Genomic DNA, 22,441 nt, shown 5'->3' with positions numbered 1-22,441 from the left:
GAGAGAGACAGCGTGAGCAGGGGAGGGTCAGAGAGAGAGGGAGACACAGAATCCGAAACAGGCTCCAGGCTCTGAGCTGGCAGTCCGCACAGAGCCCGACGCGGGACTCAAACCCACAAACCGTGCGATCATGACCTAAGCGAAAGTCGGACGCTTAACCGACTAAGCCACCCAGGCGCCCCTACAAGACTTACTTTTAAAATATATTTGGATTGGAACATTTGAACTTTATCAATTTAATACCAAATATAAGATTTTTGTTTTGGGGGCACCTGGGTGGCTCAGTCAGTTGAGTGACCGACTTCATCTCAGGTCGTGATCTCACGGTTCATGGGTTCGAGCCCTGCGTCAGGCTCTGTACTGACTGCTAGCTCAGGGCCTGGAGCCTGCTTCAGATACTATATCTCTCTCTGACCCTTCCCTGCTCACACTATCTCTCTCTCTCTCAGAAATAAATAAAAACATTAAAAAAATTTTTTTTTAATTTTTTTGTTTTGTTCATAAAGCAGGAATATTCTTTAAACATACCAACGTAAGGAATTTTAAAGATATATCTGTTCATGAATAGCAGCCAAATGGTTAGTAAGAAAATTCTTGCATATTAATTAGATGAATATCAGTGTTTATGAAGTTTTTTTCAGATATTTTTTCCACATATTTTTGAGAGCAGAGGAAAGTGACCGATTTCTGACAAGATTTTTCCACACTGATTGTTCATTTTAAACATATTTTTAATAGGTTTGGGCAAGAGTGACTATGAATAGACAACTTCTTGATCATATGGATTCATGGACAGCTAAGTTCAGAAATGTAAGTTCTGACATTACTCTTCAGACAATATTGGTGCCTCTTAATATGCAAAGTGTGTTATTAGAATATTATTTAGAGGTGTTAATTACTGATTAGAGTATCAGAATTAATTATTATGAAAAGTGCAGTATGGATGGTACATATGTAAGGATAAACATGACATTTACCTTATGCTGTCTGTTTTGATCAGATTTTTTTTCTCTCCGTATTTAGTAAATCAGTTTATTTGAGTGGAGCAAGGAATAATATATCTAGTTATTAAGACCTTCTTTCTAACAGCTCAGTTTTCTTTTTTTTCAATTTTTTTCTTTTTTTTTCAATTTTATTTTTCAAAGAGCTTTTCTGTCAGAACCTTTTATGTATCTAGAAATGTGAAGGAAACAAAAACAAGGTCCTTGCCCTCAGAGAACTTTTAAGTTAAAGAGAGAAGGTAATATATATTAGAAACTACTTCAGTAACTTTCATTTCTTCAGTTGTTTTAGAGAAGAACCCTCTCAGCCAAAGGGCTGATTCATGCAGAGTGAGTGAGTGCCCTCGTTTCAGCCCTGCCTCTTCCCTCCCCTCCGTAGTCCCGGTGTGTCCGAATCCTGTTCCGTGGGACACGCTGGTCCCTCCTCCACTTCAGGGAGCACTGCTCCCACTGTTTCACGCTTCAGCGTGCAACCATCCACCCTACAGCTTTGAGAAATAACTTTAAAATCACTTATCTACTTTTTTATTCTTTTACTATAATTTTAATTAGCTATCAGGAAGGAGTAGTGAAAATAGCAGCCTGTTTTTTCTTGAACCAGAAGTTCTGGGTGGCTTTTTAAACATAAAAATTCCCTCATGGAGATGAAAGGTACAACACAGAGAATATAGCCCTGTACGCCTCAGGTAACTTTGTTGCAGCCCTAGGGTGGCTAGCAAGTAGAATGCGTTGAATACATGTTGGAGGAATGAATGAGTAAAATGATATCCTAGAACTGCACTCTCTTCTAATTACAGGCTTGAAAGTTTACAGTTTTGGGGATTTTTTTTTAAAGGTAGTGTGCATATAGCATGTAATATCGTGTAATACTACTTACTAGCAGAGTCTGGTTAGCACTCCGTAATCAGACACATTAATATTTGTAGCAAAACGTATGAATAGTCATACTAAATGAGATAAAGTCTTTAAATAGCCTCATGGGAGTTTAGTTCAGGTCTTGCCAGTATATCTGATTTGCTTGCTAAATAGATTACTGAACAGCTTTGTGTTTTTATAGATTTCTTAATTCACAAGTTTGTATAAGGAATTGTAGACTTGTATTTCATCTGAAACTTTTTCATCCTTCCATTTCATAGTTAAACAGAAGCATGGAAACAAGTAAAGTAGCAGTTAAAGTTGCCACTAACACTTATGCAAAACACATAACAAACAATTCAGATGGTGTTTCTTTGACAGTCTTTTCATATCCCAGAACTAGATTGATGTTAGCCATCCTAATTGGCATTTGAAGTTTCTAATCCTAAAGTAATATTGTAATATTCATAAACCAGTATCAAATAGATCTGTTTTCCATGTAGTTAGGGAATTGGGTAAGCCTGCTGAGTTATCAATTATGTTAGTTTGAAAAACTATCTTATTAATTACAAACCAGTATAAACACGACATGGATAAATGTATAATTAATGTAGAAATGTAAATCAGAGATTCTCCTTTCAGCTAAGTATAATAACCACAGGAAATTTTGAGAAAAACTTAACTAAAACTTTTATATATTTTCTTCAGCAAAAAAGCAGGCGTATGTGATTTAAGAATATAACTTTTTACACTCTGCTGGCTTGCTTACTTAATTAACTGTCTAGACTTCAGGTTGCTGCTGCTTTGTTCTTTTTCATTATATTCTGTTAATATTCAAGTACAAGACAGTAAAAATATTCTTAGTGTTTCATGAATATAATTATTTGAGAAATGCTTTAGAATTATGTGTGTAAAATCTTTGCCTTGTTTCTTCCCTAGTGGATCAATGAGACAATATTAGTGCCACTGGTACAAGAGATCGAGTCTGTCAGCACCCAGATGAGACGAATGGGTTGTCCCGAGCTTCAGATAGGAGGTATGTGCAAATAGGGCCCGGCGTTTGATTTACCTTCAGTGACTCTGCCAAGCAGAAATTTTCTTTTCATATTGGGCTATTTAACAACTTCCTTTGTTACCTTGAGGTGAGGACAAAACTAGATGTTTATAATATATATTAGAATTTACTTTCTGTATAGTTCAGCCATTTAAAGTCTACAATTCAGAGAGTTGGGTTGTGCAAACAGAATCAATTTTAGAATATCTCATCACCCAGAAAAGAAATCCCACAAAATCTTCAGCAGTCACCCTGTTTTTCCCATCACCCAAGCACCCCAGCTCAACCTGATCTTGAAAGCTATCGTATATCTTTTTATACATACCCTACAAAAATATTTGTGTATGAGTTGTTTACAGATTTGCCAAAATGGATCTGACTATTGCTTTTGGGGTGTGTACACGTGTCGCATGTATGTTTATAAATTTGGCCCCTGTGCCAGCAACAGTAAAATAAATTATACGTAAAGTAGATAATGGTCATTGTGAAAATAAACTATTCAATTCTTGCTTTCACTTATTCCTTCGGCTACTGAAGGAGGAACACTCTTAAGTTCTAGAGACCCATGTGAAGAATAATGTGTGTCCTGTGTGTTTTGTTTCTCACAGAGGCTAGCATTACTAGCTTGAAGCAAGCTGCTCTGGTCAAAGCTCCCCTCATTCCAACTTTGAACACAATTGTGCAGTATCTAGACCTAACACCGAATCAGGAATACTTGTTTGAAAGGATTAAAGGTAACTAGTAATTTGAAGAGGGAAAAAAATTTCGCTACTTTGAGATAACAAGGGAAAAAAAATTTTAAGTATCACTATGTTGTATTTTATGAACATATTAATTATGGCTTAATGAAGGCTTATATACTTGAATAGTGTTTGGGTTTTATATTTCTTATTGCCTAAGAATTGTCAGAATGATGTAGTTAGCCTTGAATCTGCTCATTCATTTTATTCCGTAGAGGGGAAATTTAATGTGAGCTACATGGGCTACAGTAAATATTTCACCTATTTTCTACCCTTAAACCACTAAGAATGGGCGCCATGGTGACATTCTTTATCATTTCAGCATGTTGGTCCTTGTTTCTTTCCATTCTTGTAATTTATATTTAATGTATTGCTTCTGTGTATTTCTTTTCTATTCGGATTATTTGGAGGGAAATGTGATCTTCTGAGGAAACTGACGTGAGGATCAGGAAAGTTAGCCTCCCTTATATTCCCAAACTCTCTCTTTATGCTTCCTGCTTTTATTTGGATAAACTGTAAAATGTTCTCATCACTAAAGAAAGTTTTAGAAATAGTATTTCTTTAGAATTATCATAATTGTTAACTTGAAAACATTATGGTGCCCTCTCCCCCCACCTAGGTTTGGACTGGGATTTAGAAATAAGCATTTTTCATGACCTTTAAAAAACTTTTTATTATAAGGAGAATTCAGCTATCCATAACACTAGCCACAGCAGTATGCTCAAGGCTCCTGCACATAGCCCCTGGTCCCAGCTGACAGCCGGTAGTCCCTCGGTGTCCCCAGCCCTGTCCACATCCCCTTCTACCTCCTCCCTTCCTGTGTTATATATAGTTCTGTATGCTCTTGTCACTTCCTCTGTAAGTAGCTCTGTATATGTCTCAAATTATCAGGTCTTTTGAAAACATAACCTCAGTACGATTATCACACCTAATATTTTTAAAACAATTTCTTTATATTATGCAATGCATAGCCTATGTACGTACGAATTTCCAACATGTCATAAAATGTGTAATTGCTTTTTTGGTACTGTTTGCATTGGGATTCAGATATTATCACATGTTGTGACGAGTCGATACAGCTTTTAAGCTCCTTTTAAGCTGTCCATCCTTTTTTTTCTTTGCAACTTATTTATGGAAAAAACTGGATTGTTTGTCCTACAGAGTTGCCCATATTGTGGATTTTACTGAATGCATCCCCATGGGGTGTAGTTTTACATGATCCTCTGTCCTCTGTATTTCCTGTAAATTCAGGTTGCAATTTTTTAACAAGATTGCCTGATACATAGGTATTTGTGTATCCAAAAAAAAGTGTGTGTGTACATGTATACAAGTACAGATAAGGTATTGTTATAGCCTAAATCAATTATACAAAAAAGCTTAAAAAGTACAATGAACACTGTGTAGGCCTTCTAGACTGAACAGTTACCAACATTTTGCTATAGTTGATTTTCTTTCTCTCTCTACATATATACACACACTGTTTTTTTTTTTTTTTGGCTCTACCATTTGAAATTGATCACAGACACCATTTTTAGTATGCAAAAGTTTTTAAATGAGAACATTCTCCTACATAACCCCAGTACATTTAACAGACCTTTAAAATTAGCAGCATTTCTAAAATCATCTAATATACAATTCATATTCAGATTTCCCAATTGTCCAGCAATGTTACACACCCTGTTTTCCCTAACCAGAATAGAGTCTAGTTTCACACATCACCTTATGGTGTTTTATCTTTCTTTGGTCTCTTTCTCTAGAACAGTTCTGTTCCCCTTTTCTCCCTACATGACATTGACTTTTTTAAGAATCCTGAATAGTAGTTTTATCCCATGTTTTAGATTTGTCTGTTTCTTCATGGTAGTGTGTGAGTTACTCTTAATATCTTATATTTCTTTAGGTTTGGGTGTTTTCATCAGATTTTTAAGGTGTTATGCTTCTTATTGTTATCTGTAGCCTTTTCTTCTTCTTCTTCTTCTTCTTCTTCTTCTTCTTCTTCTTCTTCTTTTTTTTCAATATTTTTGGCTTCTTAAATGTCATCTTTTTTGCTCCAGAACTTTCTCAGGGAGGCTGTATGAGTTCATTTCGATGGAATAGAGGTGGAGACTTCAAAGGACGGAAGTGGGATACAGACCTGCCCACTGATTCTGCAGTAAGTCCCTACATTTTTCTCAGTTTAACATTTTCCCCTGTTAATTGGATTTATGTGCTTTTATTTTTCCATTATAAAAATAATATTAAAAAGAACTTAAAAACTAAGAAATAAAAGTTTAAAATTGTACTAGCATCTATCTTAACCGCTGCTAATATTTTGGTGTTTTTTTTGTTATTGTTGTTTTAATTTTTTTTTAATGTTTATTTGAGAGAGAGAGGGGGGAAGTGAGTGTGTATAAGTGGGGGAAGGGCAGAGAGAGAGAGAGATACAAAATCTGAAACAGGCTCCAGGCTCTGAGCTGTTAGCACAGAGCCTGACACAGGTGAACCCACGAACCCTGAGATCATGACCTGAGCCAAAGTAGGACACTTAACCAACTGAGCCACCCAGTTGCCCCCATTGTTTTTTTTTTGTTTTGTTTTGTTTTTTTGAGAGAATAAGGGGGAGGACAGAGGGGGAGAGAGAGAGAGAAAATCTTTTTTTTTTTTTCTTAAAATGTTTATTTTTTGAGAGAGAGAGAAAAAGCAAGCCGAGGAGGGGCAGAGAGAGAGGGAGAGAGAATTCTAAGCAGGTTCCACACTGTCAGCGTAGAACCTGTTATGGGGCTCAAACTCATGAACTGTGAGATCATGACCTAAGGTGAAACCAAGAGTCGGATGTTTAACTGACTAAGCCACTCAAACACCCCATGAGAATCTTTTTAAAAATAAAATGTTTTTAATGTTTTATTTATATTTGAGAGAGAGCGCAAGCTAGCACAAGCAGGGCATGAGCAGAGAGATATGGAGACAGAATCCAAAGCAGGTTCCAGGTTCTGAGCTCTCAGCACAGAGCCTGATGTGGAGCTCAGACCCTTGAGCAGTGAGATCATGACCTGAGCCAAAGTTGGAGGCTTAATTGACTGAGCCACCCAGCCACCCCCTGGAGAGAGAAAAACTTTAAAGCAGGCTCCACTCTTAGTGCAGAGGCTAATGTAGGGCTCCATCTCACAACCATGAGATCATGACCTGAGCCAAAATCAAGACTCATATGCTTAATTGACTGAACCACCCATGCGTTCCAAGATTGTGCTGTTTTTTAATGCTTTTATCATAGTTGTAATTATCCCACACTTAAAATTTTGTATCCTTTTTTTTTATCACTTTTGCCATGTTTAAAAATTTTTTTATTATTACCCAGTGTCCATGAACTGTTCTCCAATATTGGACCTAAAAATTTGAGACATGTGGTAGGAGAGGAATTTTTGTTTTTCTATTTTAAATAATATTGTAACGGAGGATCGTGGGGGGGAGAAGGGGGAAATAGTGGGGGAGAGGGAGGGAGGCAAACCATGAGAGACTCTTGAATGCTGAGAACAAACTGAGGACTGATGGGTGTGTGTGGGGGGGGTGATGGGCATGGAGGAGGGCACTTATGGGGATGAGCACTGAGTGTTGTATGGAAATCAACTTGACAATAAACTATTTAAAAAATAATAAATGATATTGTAAGGAATGTCATGATGCATATTTCTCCTTGGGGATTATGGCTTTAAGAAAGATTCCTAGAATAAAGATTTATGAGATCAGAGAATGTAAAGTTTTTGAACATTTAAGAGTTTCAAGATCATGTTCTTTATTTTTTAATAGTGACCGTGACTGTGTAAAAATAAAGTTTCAAATGGTGATATTCAAATTGAGAATGTATACGTATTTTTATCTTGGTTTTTTGTTATTAACTTTATGAGAATGAATGATCCACTTAACAGAAAACTAGGAATGTCTTGCTTTATCTTTTCATTTTATAGATTTCATCTTCTAAATATCACCACTTGAAAGCATTTTTGCTAGTTCTCTCTTTAGGGAAAAAATTTAAAGATTGGAGTCCCTATAAACAGTGGTGTTTTTAAAGGGCTTATATGTAAGATAGATTTTCATGCTGATTTTAAAAAATTGTTTCCTCGTCTTCAGATCATCATGCATGTATTTTGCACCTACCTTGACTCCAGATTACCTCCACATCCTAAGTACCCTGATGGGAAAACATTTACTTCTCAGCACTTTGTTCAGACACCAAATAAACCAGGTATACACCTCCTAAAAGAATGGGTTGAGATTTTCACATGAGATATATCTAGAGATTTAGCTTGATTTTTAATGTTTTTTGCAGATGTGACAAATGAGAATGTTTTTTGCATTTATCAGAGTGCTATCAACCCTCCCCATTATGAGCTAATCTACCAGCGTCATGTCTACAACCTTCCAAAGGTACTTCTTTTAAAAAATTTTTTTAATGTTGTTTTATTTTTGAGAGAAAGAGCGTGTGCATGCAAGTGGGGGAGGGGCAGAGAGAGAGGGAGACACAGAATCTGAAGCCGGCTCCAGGCTCTGAGCTGTCAGCACAGAGCCCATTGCAGGGCTTGAACTCATGAACTGTGAGATGATGATCTGACCCAAAGTCTGACGCTTAGTCAACTGCGCCACCCAGGAGCCCCCAAAGGTACTTCTAAATGTAGAAATTGCTCTTGCAGAAGGTCATGGATGACTTGCTTTGATAATATTTTTTTAATTAAAGTCTCTTATTTAAGGAATAGGTAATCTTTTTAAATTAGGGAAAATGTGTTTCTTGAATGTCCCTTCTTTTAACTATAAAAGTAATATATGCTTAATTTGGAAAAGTATAAAGAAAAAGAAAGATCAGAGGCACCTGGGTGCCTCAGTCGCTTAAGCATTCAACTTCGGCTCTTTTCATGACCTCACAGGCTCATGGGTTTGAGCCCTGCAGTGGGCTTGACATTGATGGTTTGGAGCCTGCATGGGCTTCTTGCTCTTTCCTCACTCTCTGTCTCTCCCCCAGTCGCACTTTGTGTCATAATAAATAAATTTTGAAAAGAAGGATCACTCATTCCTTTACTTAAAGGCAGCTATTGTTAGCATTTTTATTTTATTGCCTTCAGTAAATTTCATTTTGGCCTTTTCTCTGTGCTGTTTTATGGGTTGAAATCATACTATTTGTGTAGTTTTACTTCCTTTTAAAAGTTAACTTTCTTAAGGAACCCTTTTGCACTGCTGGTGGGAATGCAAACTGGTGCCGTCACTCTGGAAAACAGTATGGAGGTTCCTCAAAAAATTAAAAAAAGAACTACCCTACAGCCCAGCAATTGCACTACTAGGTATTTATCCAAAGGATACAAAAATGCTATTTGGAAGGGATACAGGCACCCAGTGTTTATAGCAGCACAATAGCCAAAGTATGGAAAGAGCCCAAATGTCCCATCGACAGGTGAATGTATAAAGAAGATGTAGTATATAAATACAATGGAATATTACCTGGCAATCAAAAGAATGAAATCTTGCCATTGCAGCAATGTGGATGGAACTGGAGAGTATTATGCTAAGGAAAATAAGTCAATCAGAGAAAGACAGAGATCATATGACTTTACTCATATGGGGAATTTAAGAAATACAACAGATGAACATAGGGGAAGGGAAGCAAAACTTAGATAAAAACAGAGGAAGACACACTGTGAGAAACTCTTAAATACAGTGAACAAACCGAGGGTTGCTGGCTGGCTGGGCGTTGGGTGCAGGGATGGGCTCAATGGGTGATGGGCATTAAGGAGGACACTGGTTGGGATGAGCACTGGGTGTTACATGTAAGTGATGAATCCCTAAATTTGTTCCTGAAATCATGATTATACTACATGTAACTGACTTGGATTTAATTTTTTTTGAAGTGAATGTTAAAAAAAAAAACTAAATTAACTTAAAAAACATAATTTTTCATCCTATTAAAGAGCTCTCGTAGAAATACTTTCTAATGGCTATAAAAAAGTTTATTATAAGAGGGCACCCAGGTGGCTCAGCTGGTTAAGCATCCAACTTTGGCTCAGATCGTGATCTTGTGGTTCATGAGTTCAAGCCCTGTGGCCAGCTCTGTGCTGACAGCTCAGAGCCTGGACCCTGCTTCAGAATCTGTGTCTCCCTCCATCTCTGCCCCTCTCCCACTCCCACTCTGTCTCTCTGTCTCTCTCTCTCAAAAAATAAATGTTAAAAAAAATTTTTTTTAAGTTTATTATAAGATTGTGACATAATTTATTCAACCATTCCCCTACCGTTGGACACTTTGGATGTTCTAAATCTTTGTCTCATAAATACTGGTGAATATTCATCTTTATGGATATTGCTGTCTGCATTTTGGAAAATTTTGCTAAAGTCCAAAAGTGGAATTCTAGGTTACAGAATATTTTCAAAGCTTTTATTTTTTTTTATTTTTTATTTTTTTACAAATAGTTTATTGTCAAATTAGTTTCCACATAACACTCAGTGCTCATCCCCACAAGTGCCCTCCTCCATGCCCATCCCTCCTCCCCTCAAAGCTTTTAAAATAGATTATCAAACTACTTTTATACAAAAGGTTATTGTACCAGTTTACATTTCTATTCAGGTATCTTACTCTTGACTATAAACTTCAGTTCTGTTGATGACCTTTGTAGTTATTGTTGTTACCAGTTTCTTTATGAAGAAATTTTACATTGATTATAATCATAAATTACGTTCTCCATCAGATTCCTAGAAGAGAGTATTTCATTTTTTTCAAGTTTAATATTTTAGCTTTCTAAGTGTTAATATTTGGACCTTTGAAGTTTCTATACAAATCCATGCAAATGAAAGTGTGAATTACATGGAGTCCTGAGTTAGTAGAATGTGAATCGATAGGATCTGCATTTATCTTTTTGTTTGGTTTGCGTAATCTTTGACTTGGCTCGGTTTAAATCTTGCTGTCTTTTTTGTCTTTATTCCAGGGCCGAAATAATATGTTTCATACATTGTTAATGTTTCTCTATATCATAAAAACCAAAGAGTCAGGAATGCTTGGGTAGGTATTGATGCCTTAAAAACGCAAGTACTTAATTTATTTACTGTTTTTCTTCCCATGTTAAGATTCTGCAGAAGCAGCAGCATATATTGAAAAGATTGTGGACTGAACAAGAGTTATGGCTTCTGGTACTAGTTCAGCCCTGTCCCTAACCAATTCTGCTCCCTTGGACAAATCTGTCAGTTCCTCACCAACCTCTATTTCCCCTTTGGTTAAAAGTTGAAACACATCATTGGCTTTACAGTTGTGTCCCTCAAAGAGCAACTCTGAGATGTGTATCAAGCTCTTCCCAGTTTAAAATTTAAAAACAAAACCAAAGCCCTCCCATTTCAGATACAAAGCCTTCTGCAAAATATTTATACTTCTGGAGAGACTGAGTCAGCACCCATTCCGTCATATTATTAACTGGGATGGGAAAATGGTCAGTTGAAATTGTTTACTTTGTTATTCTAAATATTTAGTAATGAAGCTCACATGCTGTTTCTATAAATTCAGAATTGTCATATGGTCATTTTGGTGATTCGAAATTTTAGTATATCAAATAATATTTTGAAGTAGGGGGACTACAGTTAAAGCTGGGGAAATCTCGTAATGTGAAGTCTGGAGGTCTCAAACCCTGAGGTTAAGAAAATGTGAAGGGAAAGGCTTGGAGTGCAGAACATCTGGGGTCCATTCCGGTTCTGATATGCATGCCTCTTCTCAGTTTTGCTTAAGCATCCTGTTTTATACATGTTCTAGAACTACTTTGTCTCATACAGCAGCCATCAGCCACGTGTGGCTTTGAGCACTTGAAACAAGACTAATCTGAATTGAGATGTTCTGTAAGTGTAAAGTATATAGACTAGAATTTGAAGACCCAAAAAAGGGAGCAGGTGGGCCAAAGATCTCAATATTTTTGTGCATTGATTGCCTGGTGAATTAATACATTGGATATATTGGGTTAAATGAAATAGATTACTAAAATTAATTAAACCTGTTTCTTTTTACTTTCTATAAAAATTTTAAGTTGTCTGTTAGAAAATTTTAAATTATGGGGGCACCTGGCTGGCTTAGTCAGTAGAGCTCACAACTCTTGGTCTCTTAGGGCCATGAGTTCAAGCCCCACACTAGGCATAGAGCTCACTTAAAATAAAATATTTTTAAATATAAATATAAATTTTAAAAAAATTTAAGTAAGTAGCATAAAAATAAATTAAAAATATATTTAGAAAAAAGAAAATTTTAAATGATGTATGTGGTTTGCATTTGGCTGACATCACATTTTATTTGTATTGGATAGCACTACTCTAGAGAGAGCCAAGTTCCTGTCCTTAAACATATTAGATTCAGGGATTTTTTAAAAGACATAAACAGTAATTTTAAACAAATATAAATCTTTTTTAGCTTCTTTTTATCATATTAAATTTTTAAAAAAATTTTTAATGTTTATTTTTGAGAGGTGGGAGAGGGGCAGAGAGAAATGGAGACACAGAATCCGAAGCAGGCCCCAGTCTCAGAGCTGTCAGCACAGAGTCCAGTGTGGGGCTCCGACTCCTGAGCCATGAAATCATGACCTGAGCTGAAGTCAGATATTTAACTGACCCCAGGAGCTCCTTTTATCGCATATATATATATTTTTTTTAATTTTCTCTAATTTTTTTTTTTTTTTTTTTTTTTTNACTGACCCCAGGAGCTCCTTTTATCGCATATATATATTTTTATTTTAATTTTCTCTATTTTTTTTTTTTTTTTTTTTGAGAGAATCAAGAGTGCGAGCAGGGGAGAGGCAGAGGGAGACAAAGAAACTGAAGTAGGCTCCAGGTTCCAAGCTGTTACAACAGCACAGAACCCAACAGTGGGGCTCGAACCCACAGATTGTGAGATCATGGCCCAAACCGAAGTCTGACGCTTAACTGAGCCACCCAAGTACTCCATTGTCATATATATTTTTTAATGTAAGAAAGATTAAATAGGAAACTCACTTTTGTGAAGCATCTACACTAATGTGGTTCTTTTTTCCTTATGTTTTAATTACAAAAATAATACATGCCCAATATGTAAATACTTAAATGCTACAGCAGTATATAAACCAGAAATTGAAAATTCCCTTCTGGTCAACCTCTCAATCCCACTGCATCTAAGGACCCAAGGTTAGCAGTTAAAAGTGTATGTTTATAGACTACTTTCTGGGAATAAGTTGATTTGGGTTTTATTTTTAATTGTGTTTAAAAAATTTATTGTGGGGTGCCTGGGTGGCTCAGTTGGTTAAGCGTCTGACTTCAGCTCAGGTCATGATCTCACGGTCCGTGGGTTCGAGCCCCGCGTCGTGCTCTGTGCTGACAGCTAGCTCAGAGCCTGGCGCCTGCTTCAGATTCTGTGTCTCCCTCTCTCTCTGACCCTCCCCTGCTCACACTGTCTCTCTCGCTCTCTCTCAGAAATAAATAAAACATTTTTTTAAAAAGTATAGATTTCTAAAAAATAATAATAAAATTTAAAAATGTATTGTGCCCAAACATATTATTCTGCCCTGCTTTTTATTTTTTTCATTTATTTTTTTTTTTTTTGAGGACAGTTATCTGGGTTTTTTTAAATAGTTTATTGTCAAGTTGGTTTCCATATAACACCCAGTACTCATCCCCTCAAATGCCCTCCTCCGTGCCCATCACCCCCCCATCTGTTCTCAGTTTGTTCTCGGCATTCAAGAGTCTCTCATGGTTTACCTCCCTCTCCCCCACTATTTTTCCCCTTCTCCCCCATTCTGCCCTGCTTTTTAATCTCACTTTTTGTCTTAGACATTCTTCCATGTCAGTAAATACAGATTTTTTTCCTAAAATTTCTAGCAGTGTTTAGTTATAAATATGTGCATGCATATGTATTAGAAATATGGAATATGTTATAAATATATTGTTTTATAATTCCTCACTTAATGTTTCTGAAAGGCTATTTTGAAGTGAAGAATTAACTTAGAAGTATTTTAGGGGCGCCTGGGTTGCTCAGTTGGTTAAGCATCCAAATTCGGCTCAGATCATGATCTCAAAGCTCATGGGTTCAAGCCCCACATAGGGCTCTGTGCTGACCGCTCAGAGCCTGGAGCCTGCTTCAGATTCTGTGTCTCCCTCTATTTCTGTGTCTCCCCTACTTATGCTCTGTCTCTCTCTGTCTCTCAAAAATGAATAAATGTTAAAAAAAAAATTTAATAAAAAATATTTTAAATCAGTAGTAAATGTTTTTAATGTTTATTTTTGAGAGAGAGAGACAGAGTGTGAGCTTGGGAGGAACAGAGAGAGAGGGAGACGCAGAATCCAAGGCACACTCCAGGCTCTGAACTTTTAAGTATAGAGCCCGACATGGGGCTGGAACCCACGAACTGCAGGATCATGACCTGAGCCGAAGTCGGACGCTTAACCAACTGAGCCACCCAGGAGTTTTAACTGAAAGTTTATCTTTTCCTCTGTAGATCCAAATTGACATTTTGATGCATAAATGATTTGTCATGATAGCATGAAGTTTGTCTTGAGTGCTACTCACAATTTGTCCTGCACATAAAAATAGGAAATTTCAGAGTACTTAGGAGGTACCTGGCTGGCTCAATCTATAGAGCATGTGGCTCTTGATTTGGGGGTTCTTAGTTCAAGCCACGTGTTGGCTATAGAGCTTACTTAAAAAATAAATAAATACAGTAAAGTAAGATGAGTATTTAGTGGGGTAATAACTTGCTCAGAGGCCAAAAAGAATTGATACAATTTTTGAAGTGCTTATCTTCTGAGCAACTTCTGTGTGGAAAAGGAACATTTTAGACTGAAAATAATACATCTTTTATTTATTTGAGATTTTTTTTCTTAACCAAGGGAAAAACTTTGAAATTATTAACTTTTTAAATGATTAATCTATTTGATACATTCTAAAACAAACAAATGATTGAAAACTACTATCTTATAACTTAAAGGAAATAAGCATGTGGCTCAAATATAGTCCATTTGGAATCATGCCCATAAAGGAACAGATTGATCCAAATACATTGTCAATTCAATGCCAGGCATTTGTGCAATTACTGGAATGAGATGAATGTTTTTTCCTCCAGAAGGGGGTAAAGATCTAGACAGAATTGACTGCACAGTAATTTAAGTGTTCTGTTCAGCAAATAAATCATAAATAAAGTTTAAAGCTAAAGCTAAATGGCAAACTGAGACAGAATTTTATAGTTGCAACACGTATAGCAAGTCCAAGCTAATATCCATCATATGTAAAGAGCATATATAAATTCATTAGGAAAGAAATATATAGAAAATGGTCATAGACATGAAAAACTTGCACAAAAATCTTTGTGCAAATGGCTAATAAACACAAAAAGATGCTTAGTTAGCCTCATACAGAAGCCAAAATTAAAACATTTTTTATATCAGATTGAGATTTATCATTGGCAGGTTTGTTTTAAAGATTTTATTGTTGTATATTTTTTAATATACGCAACATGGGACTCGAACTCACAACCCCTGAGATCAAGAGTTGCATGTACTACTGATTGAGCCAGCCAGGTGCCCTTATCATTTGTAGTTTTGGTGAAGAAGTTCCTTGAAGAAATGAGAAAAACCAATTAGTACCGAAATGACTTTTTTGAAGGGCATTTTTTTAAATATATAAATATCTATATTTTAATTTTTATCAAAATACTACTCATAATTTTACAAGTCCTGTGATGCTACAAGTTCATGACAGAAATAAGCAGTCCCCTGGTCCCCAAGCCCACTGAAGGCAGCCACTGGAAACTCTTAGTCTTTTTCTTCTGATACTACTCTCATAGTTCCAGATAACAGACGCATGCAGCTCTCTCTTGATTGTTCAGTTAGGGACTTTGGAGGTTGATTTCTTACTTTGTCAGATGAGTAATCTTTTTTTTTTTTTTTAATTTTTTTTAACGTTTATTTTTTAGAGACAGTGCATGAGTGGGGGAGGGGCAGAGAGAGAGGGAGACACAGAATCTGAAGCAGGCTCCAGGCTCTGAGCTATCAGCACAGAGTCCAATGTGGGGCTCGAACTCATGGACCACGATATCTTGACCTGAGCCGAAGTCGGGTGCTTAACTGACTGAGCCACCCAGGCGCCCCGAGTAATCTCTTTCTCTTATAGCCCTCTCCTCCCTTCGTACTTTGAATACTGTATAGTACTCTCTATAGTAGAAATAGATTTTTCTTTTTGTTCATATATAAGTAGGGTTTAGTTTAAGCTCTATTAAGAATCCCCATGTACAAATTCACTAAAGCATCCATAATAGTAAATTCTTAATTCGGGTTGAATAGGTAAAATTCTCTAAGAGACCTGGCATCTCTATATCCTCCATTTAAAAAATGTAATTGATACTTCTACTTTGATCTTTTTAAAAGTATTCTGTAATAGTTCTTGAATTTTCCACACCCCATAAATCCATTTGTTCCAAATTGGGGTTTTAAGCACAGTTAAGAAAGCAATTACTATTACTAGGGTCCACTTGATAAACCATATGTAACATAACTCATTACAGAATAGCGTTAAATGTTATTAATTAAATATGTGTTCCTTGTAAAGACTCTTGTTTTGTTATTTGAAAAAAGACCTTAAATGTTTGGTAATCAGTTCAACTAAAAAGTTGTGTTTTTTTTCCCCTTTATAGGAGAGTTAATCTTGGTCTCTCCGGTGTGAATATTTTGTGGATTTTTGGCGAGTAGCGGGTCATTTAATCCCAAACATTTGGACTTCTATTTGATTGAACCAGGAGTTGAATCTAAGGATCTCTGAGTCACTGCCTCTTTTGAAATAAGATACATATGTGTGTATTAACAGACTCTTCTAGATTTAATGAAAAATTAGCTGTTATGAAACTTCTTGTGAAAGTATTTCCCATGTTCTCTATACCAAGAGACATTCCCTTCACTTTTTTTATTACCTTTCAGATTTTTCAATTGTCTATAAAACTGAGCCATCAGGTATTTGTTGACCCCAAACAGTGCAATTTCCCCTTAATTAAGAAAGTTTTGTCCTTTTTCATTGTAACCTACAAATGAGAATCATCCACCTGATTTTTCCCCACAAAAAATTATTTTTTTAATCACATTATTTGGTGTAAATATTTAAACAAGGAAATTGCTAATTCAGCTTTTTTTTTTTATCACTTTACTTTCCCCTTATTCTTCAGATCAGCCCAAGGCCCATATTTAAAGAAATGAGAAAAACTTCTAAGTAATGTATTAGTCCATGTATATTTTTAAGTACTATTGAAAGATGTTTGACAGTATTGGCATTTTTAGAAGTCTGCTCTTAGATTAACTCACAGAGTTAAACTATCTGGGTCTTAGGTTAAAAGACTGAAGACATTAAGAAACTGTTGCTTTGGTTTTAATAATTCATTTGTGTTATTTTAAGAGTTCTCTTTTAAGATCATGCGATAACTTAAAATTTTTTTAGATATGTTCAAAATATCTGGAGAGTAAGAAGTAACTGAACCTGGCTTGACTCTGTTTTCTTCCACATCTATGTAGACGACCTTGAAGGCCAGCTAGCAAGTGCATTTGTTTCCAGATCAACGTACTGTTAGACACCACTTCTGTCACCTTATGTAAACCTGGGAACAGCTAAAAACTCATAATCTTCTGAGTAACTGCATTTTGGTCCTATATATGCAGCTCATTTTTAATAATTTGTAAATTCTGTTTTTCAAAAAGGTGTTCCTGTTTTTTGAAAGTTGTATGTCCAGAGGAAAGGAGGTTTCTTTTCACTGCTTTTGATGTATGTTAAATACATTTGCTGTGGTATTTTAGAAAAAGATGTCTATTAAACATGTTAGGTATAAGAACATGTGAAAATCTAAGTACTGTTTCAAAACTTACTGAAGATGTCATGGAATAACAGTTTTATACTGTTAATATCTTTATTAAAGGGAATAAGGAGAAAAACTGTAACACATAAGATAATTTTTTTTTCTTTATAGGACTTATGGCAGCTTTTAGTCCAAAGATTCAAAGCTATAATAATTTTATTTTGTGAGTGACTATCAAAAAAATATATGGGAAATACACATGTACAAAGACTAGAGATACATACTAAAAAAGAGAAGCTCTTCTGTTTGCATACTGTGAGTCTAGTGTGGGTTACTGTATTCTAGGTAGTTTTCCTATATTGACTAGTCTCCACAAGTGTTTGAGCCAGCTTATACTTTAATGTAGCCTTTATGAAAAATACTTTGATGAATTAGTTGGAATTCACACTTCAGGAAGAAGTACACTGCAAATATGGTAATTTTTTTTTTTTTGGTCTTTGTGTTATAATGAGTAAATACCCACTTTTCTCTAATTAAATGTTACTTACAGGGTATTTTTCACAAGTTTTTCTTTCTATTGCTTGACTCATCTTTGTGGGATCAAATCCACCAATTATGTTGATTTTAGATTATGTTCACCGTATCATTTATCCACCTCCCTACCCCTCCCCCACCCCCCCGCTATGAATACCAGCCTTTACTTCAGCCAAGTTTGTTTTAGGAGCGTATCTAGATGTTTATAATTTAGTTCCCCCTAAGACATAAAAATTCCGTGTTGCTTGGCTTTCTCAAACTGATATATGGTACACTCTAAACTGATGTTTCAGGGGTGAGGCCATACAGCATACGGCTGGCACTTCTAAACTCGGCTTGTGGGATCAAATCCACCAATTATGTTGATTTTAGATTATGTTCACCGTATCATTTATCCAACCTCCTAACCCTTCCCCCACCCCCCCGCTATGAATACCAGCCTTTACTTCAGCCAAGTTTGTTTTAGGAGCGTATCTAGATGTTTATAATTTAGTTCCCCCTAAGACATAAAAATTCCGTGTTGCTTGGCTTTCTCAAACTGATATATGGTACACTCTAAACTGATGTTTCAGGGGTGAGGCCATACAGCATACGGCTGGCACTTCTAAACTCGGCTTGGGTCTGTTTTTTTAGAATATAAATCTTTTAAATGTGGACTTTTCCTCAAAAGTCAGTGTTGGTCCTGTGTTTCCCTGTCTCTGCTTTTCCTTAGAGATCTCGTTCACTCCACAACTTCGTTTATCACGTCTCTGCATTTGATTCCCAAATTCACCACCGACCGTAACCTCTCTCCTGAGCTCTGGTGCTCCATTTCCTGTGACCATGACCTGTCCGGCATTTCCACTTGGATGTCCTGCCGACTCTGCAGCCGGAACTGAATTCATACCTGCTGCAGCCAGCTCGCTCTTCTAACCTCCCCTCTCCTGTGCGTTGTACTGCCAGTTGCCCACGCTCAAAACCCCGGTGTCGTCTTTGATTCCTTAGCTCCCTGGGTCCCCAGTCCAATCAGGCAGCAAACCTCATCCATTCTTTCTTAACAGTGTCTCTTGCAGCTGTCCCTTTCCATGTCCACTGCCCCTGTGCTCATTTGCACCCTTAGCAAATCACACAGGGCCACTCCAATAGCCTGATTCATCTCGCAGCTTCCAGACTGTCCAATTCATCCCGCACGTTCTCTTCAAATTCATCTTCCTAAAACACCTGTTTGATCATTTCATTCCCCTGATCGATTCCTTAGCCTGACATTTAAAGCCCTCTGCAATCCGGCCCCATGCTAGCCTTCTCCCAGACCCTCGGCCGCCTCTGTGCTGCCTCCTGGTCTTCCCGATCACTCTCTGGGGCAGCCCCGCCCCCTCTGCCGCCCACCCTGCCCACAGACTTCGCTCTGATTAAAGCTGCTATTTTTTGGAGCAAGTCCTGACCACTCCAGCTGGCAGTCATTTCTCCCCCAGGGTGATTGGATCTGTGCCCCTCCTCTGGCACTCAGCAGCCACATGCAGAGATTCAGAAGCGGCTTTGACTCTAACAGTGCATCCTCGTATCTTTTGTCACCTTCCTAAAAGAACTGAGTTTTTTACTAGTCTGAGCTGTCCTGCTGTTCGGGAGAACTTGACCATGGCTGAAGCCACCTTCTGGGAAAGGCCTGCGTTCTCTCTGAAGAACACCTTTTGAGCAGCCAAGCACCCTGGTTTCCTTCTGTGTCAGGCCTGAGGAGAAGAAGGAAGCAGCCCCAGGCCTGGGCAGCAGCAGGGGGGCTGCCTGAGGGAGGTGTGTGGAAAATGCTGCAACCACTTCCCTGCACCTGGGCGGGTCCTCAGTGAGCTGGGGTGAGGCCGCCACACTTAGCACATTGTTCTGAATGCCATACCTCGGGATGGCTTCGGTCGCGGCTGCCCCCAGACTGTGGGTAGTGGCAAAGGGCAAAAAGCGTGACTATAAGCAACATGACTATAAGCTGGACTCTGGCGGGAAAGCTTTTGAGAAGGATCTGTGGGGGCCTAGTCTGCACACTTAAAATCAGAGGGGTTTGTACAACCAGCACCTGTGCGTCTGGGCCCCTGGCGACATGGGCACATCTCACTGAGTATGCCAGTGTCTCTGCTGAGTCTAGAGGGTTGTTAGGCGTTTGTGCTGAGCCATGTCTCTAGTCTGATCCCTGGAAGATCATCCGGGATCCCGTTTCCACACTGAGCAGTACTCACCTGGGGAACAGGTTGTGGGTTCCACACTCAGGGTTAGGAAGAAGGGTCCAGTACAGCAGGATGGGGCTGGGGAGCTTGCGGGCATGCACCCAGGACCTTGGCCACCCAGGAATATTTCACAGCAATGTCACACGCAGGCAGTCCCAGCTACTGCTGTGGACACTGTAAGGACCACTCAGAGCCTGGAGCCTGCTTTGGGTTACGTATCTCCCTCTCTCTGCCTCTCTCCTGCTCGCTCGCTCGCTCTCTCTCAAAAATAGATAACACATTAAAAAACATTTTTTAATAATAAAGCTATAGTTAAATCCTTTTATGTCCCCAAAGCAAAATGAATACTCCAAAACGAGTCTGGCGAGAGGAGCCCCTGGCCTGAATGGGCTGAGACTTGGGAGCACTGGACCAGGGCAATCACCTTTTACGCTGATTCTGATTCAGAGATCACTGAGAAGCTAACAGCTAAAATAATGCATGACTGTGATTTTAGGTAGGGGAAGAACTGCCTTTACAAGGTCTCAAAACAGCATATAGTGGGAAAGTAGGAAATGGCCCCTTTGTCACTGTCAAGCCACTATCTCGTTCATGGACCATGAGATCTTCATGGCCTTGACACCCCCTTGCGCCACCCAACTGCCCCTGCCCAGCTGGATCTGCTTCCTGGCCCCTCCTTCCTTCCCCCACCCCAGATCTGGCCCTTCCCCAGCATAGACAGTGCTTCCCTTGTACCTTGAAGGCTGGGCTTTCTGGTCTACCAAGAAAACCCTGTCTCCTTCCTTTCCCATTTCTAAACTAGAAGGAAAAAATAACAACCCTGAATCAGACTCTGCCTTCATGAACTGCATCCCACAGGAGGAAAGTCAGGAGGTGGTGATCTGCTTTGTTGGGGGCAAGATTTGTTTTTTCAGGAGCAGCAGCCAGGCACGATTCTTCCTCAAACACGTGGTATGTAGACTAGAATCAGGCAGCTCTGTGATAGTTTTGGCCCAGACTACAGGCATTAGCGTCCTGAGCTCCAGCCCCACAGAAAGGCCCCTTGTGCTCCCAATGGGGAGGGGTATCAGCCACTGGGCAGCCTGAGGGGCAGAGCGGTCGTCCAGCTAACTCAGGAAAGTGAAATTTGGCAGAAGGAAGTCTGATCTAAAGCCATCAGTCCCCAGACCTGGTAGTTTGAAAAGGCGTTACGTGGCTTCCATCTCAAGTTAGTTAACTACTCTTAAAAGTAAATTTGGTACAATGCTCTGCTTCTGGTTCAAAGTTCTGCGTGAGTTCTTTAAAGTCTTTTTTTTTTTTAACCATCTTGAAAATTCCTGGAACTAACTACCTTCAAGTTGTGGTTAGACTCCACTTAGAACTTGGAGCTAAAGTCCACATCCTAGAGCTATGGATTCTCTTAAATGGGACATGGCATATTTTCTATGTAGCCAGAGAAATGATCTTTCATTTAAACTACTCTCTGAGTAAGTTGCTACTTTTTCCCAACTCAAAACTCTGCTTCCCCACATGGACCCCCTCCCTTCTCCCCCACCCCCTGTGGTTTTCTGCTAGTGACGAATCTGCAGCTCTCGCTGGGCTTTTCCTCCTGACCCTGTCCAGGCAAATCCAACAGTGGGGCAGCGTGAGAACAAATGCCCAAGGAAAACTACTGGTCCTTCAGGCAGATGGAACGCCTGTAAAATGATGGAGCTTCTGTTAGACCATGGCTTCCTTCAGGTCCTTGAGAGCAGGTGCATGTGAGATACCCAGGAACTATTTACTGGATTAACAATTGAATTAAGTAGAAATTCACATGGAAAGCAATCCTTTTCTGGTTCTGGACTGGAATTTTCTTTTTCTTTTTTTTTTTTTTGGACTGAAATTTTCAATGTGCTTTCCATGCTGAAGACCATAGTGAGCCCTCTGGTTAGTGAGCAGAAGTGTGGCAGAGAGGAAATGAAGCTGGGAGTTTGCAGTTGAGTCTAAAGTTGTGGAAAGGAAGGTCAGAGGGCCCACTCTACATTTCCATACATTCTTCTTTGTTGGCCTCTGTGGAAATTAATTCAATAGTAAAGAGTATGTATATGCCTGGGGGTGGGGGGAGCCATCTGGATGCACATCTGCCAGTAGTTTCTTAGTTGAGTGCGAAATTGGTGATATCTTACAAGCTGACACAGCTGGAGCTATACTGGGGTGGATGCAGGTGTGAGGGCTGGGAACACTGGGATCTGGTCACGGGATGCCATCGTCCTGTTCCTTGACACATTGCAGAGTCTTCTCCATGTCTGTGTCTATTTGGACCAGAAGG

At 38.4% G+C, this 22,441-nt stretch overlaps 1 protein-coding gene across 3 annotated transcripts in view; it reads left to right on the top strand.

Moving 5' to 3' along the window:
- TMEM209 (transmembrane protein 209) overlaps window positions 1–17,982 on the top strand; it is a 32,811-nt gene extending 14,829 nt beyond the window's left edge. For 2 of the 3 annotated variants that reach the window (XM_039243759.1, XM_039243749.1), the window contains exons 8-15: window positions 739–810; window positions 2,796–2,892; window positions 3,519–3,644; window positions 5,702–5,799; window positions 7,752–7,866; window positions 7,951–8,048; window positions 10,586–10,659; window positions 16,286–17,982. In XM_039243759.1, coding sequence (XP_039099690.1) covers window positions 739–810; window positions 2,796–2,892; window positions 3,519–3,644; window positions 5,702–5,799; window positions 7,752–7,866; window positions 7,951–8,048; window positions 10,586–10,659; window positions 16,286–16,340 — 735 coding nt within the window. In that variant the 3' untranslated portion in view covers window positions 16,341–17,982. Of the gene's footprint in view, window positions 1–738; window positions 811–2,795; window positions 2,893–3,518; window positions 3,645–5,701; window positions 5,800–7,751; window positions 7,867–7,950; window positions 8,049–10,585; window positions 10,660–11,362; window positions 11,481–16,285 lie in introns of all 3 variants that reach the window. The other variant, XR_005530438.1, reaches the window with a different exon arrangement.
- Window positions 17,983–22,441: the final 4,459 nt, after the last annotated feature.

This window comes from Hyaena hyaena, unplaced genomic scaffold (assembly GCF_003009895.1).
Source record: "Hyaena hyaena isolate Hyena2069 unplaced genomic scaffold, ASM300989v1 scaffold_8, whole genome shotgun sequence".
In the NCBI taxonomy this organism is placed as follows: Eukaryota; Metazoa; Chordata; class Mammalia; order Carnivora; family Hyaenidae; genus Hyaena; species Hyaena hyaena.
This window is presented reverse-complemented; position numbering and strand designations above follow the sequence as displayed.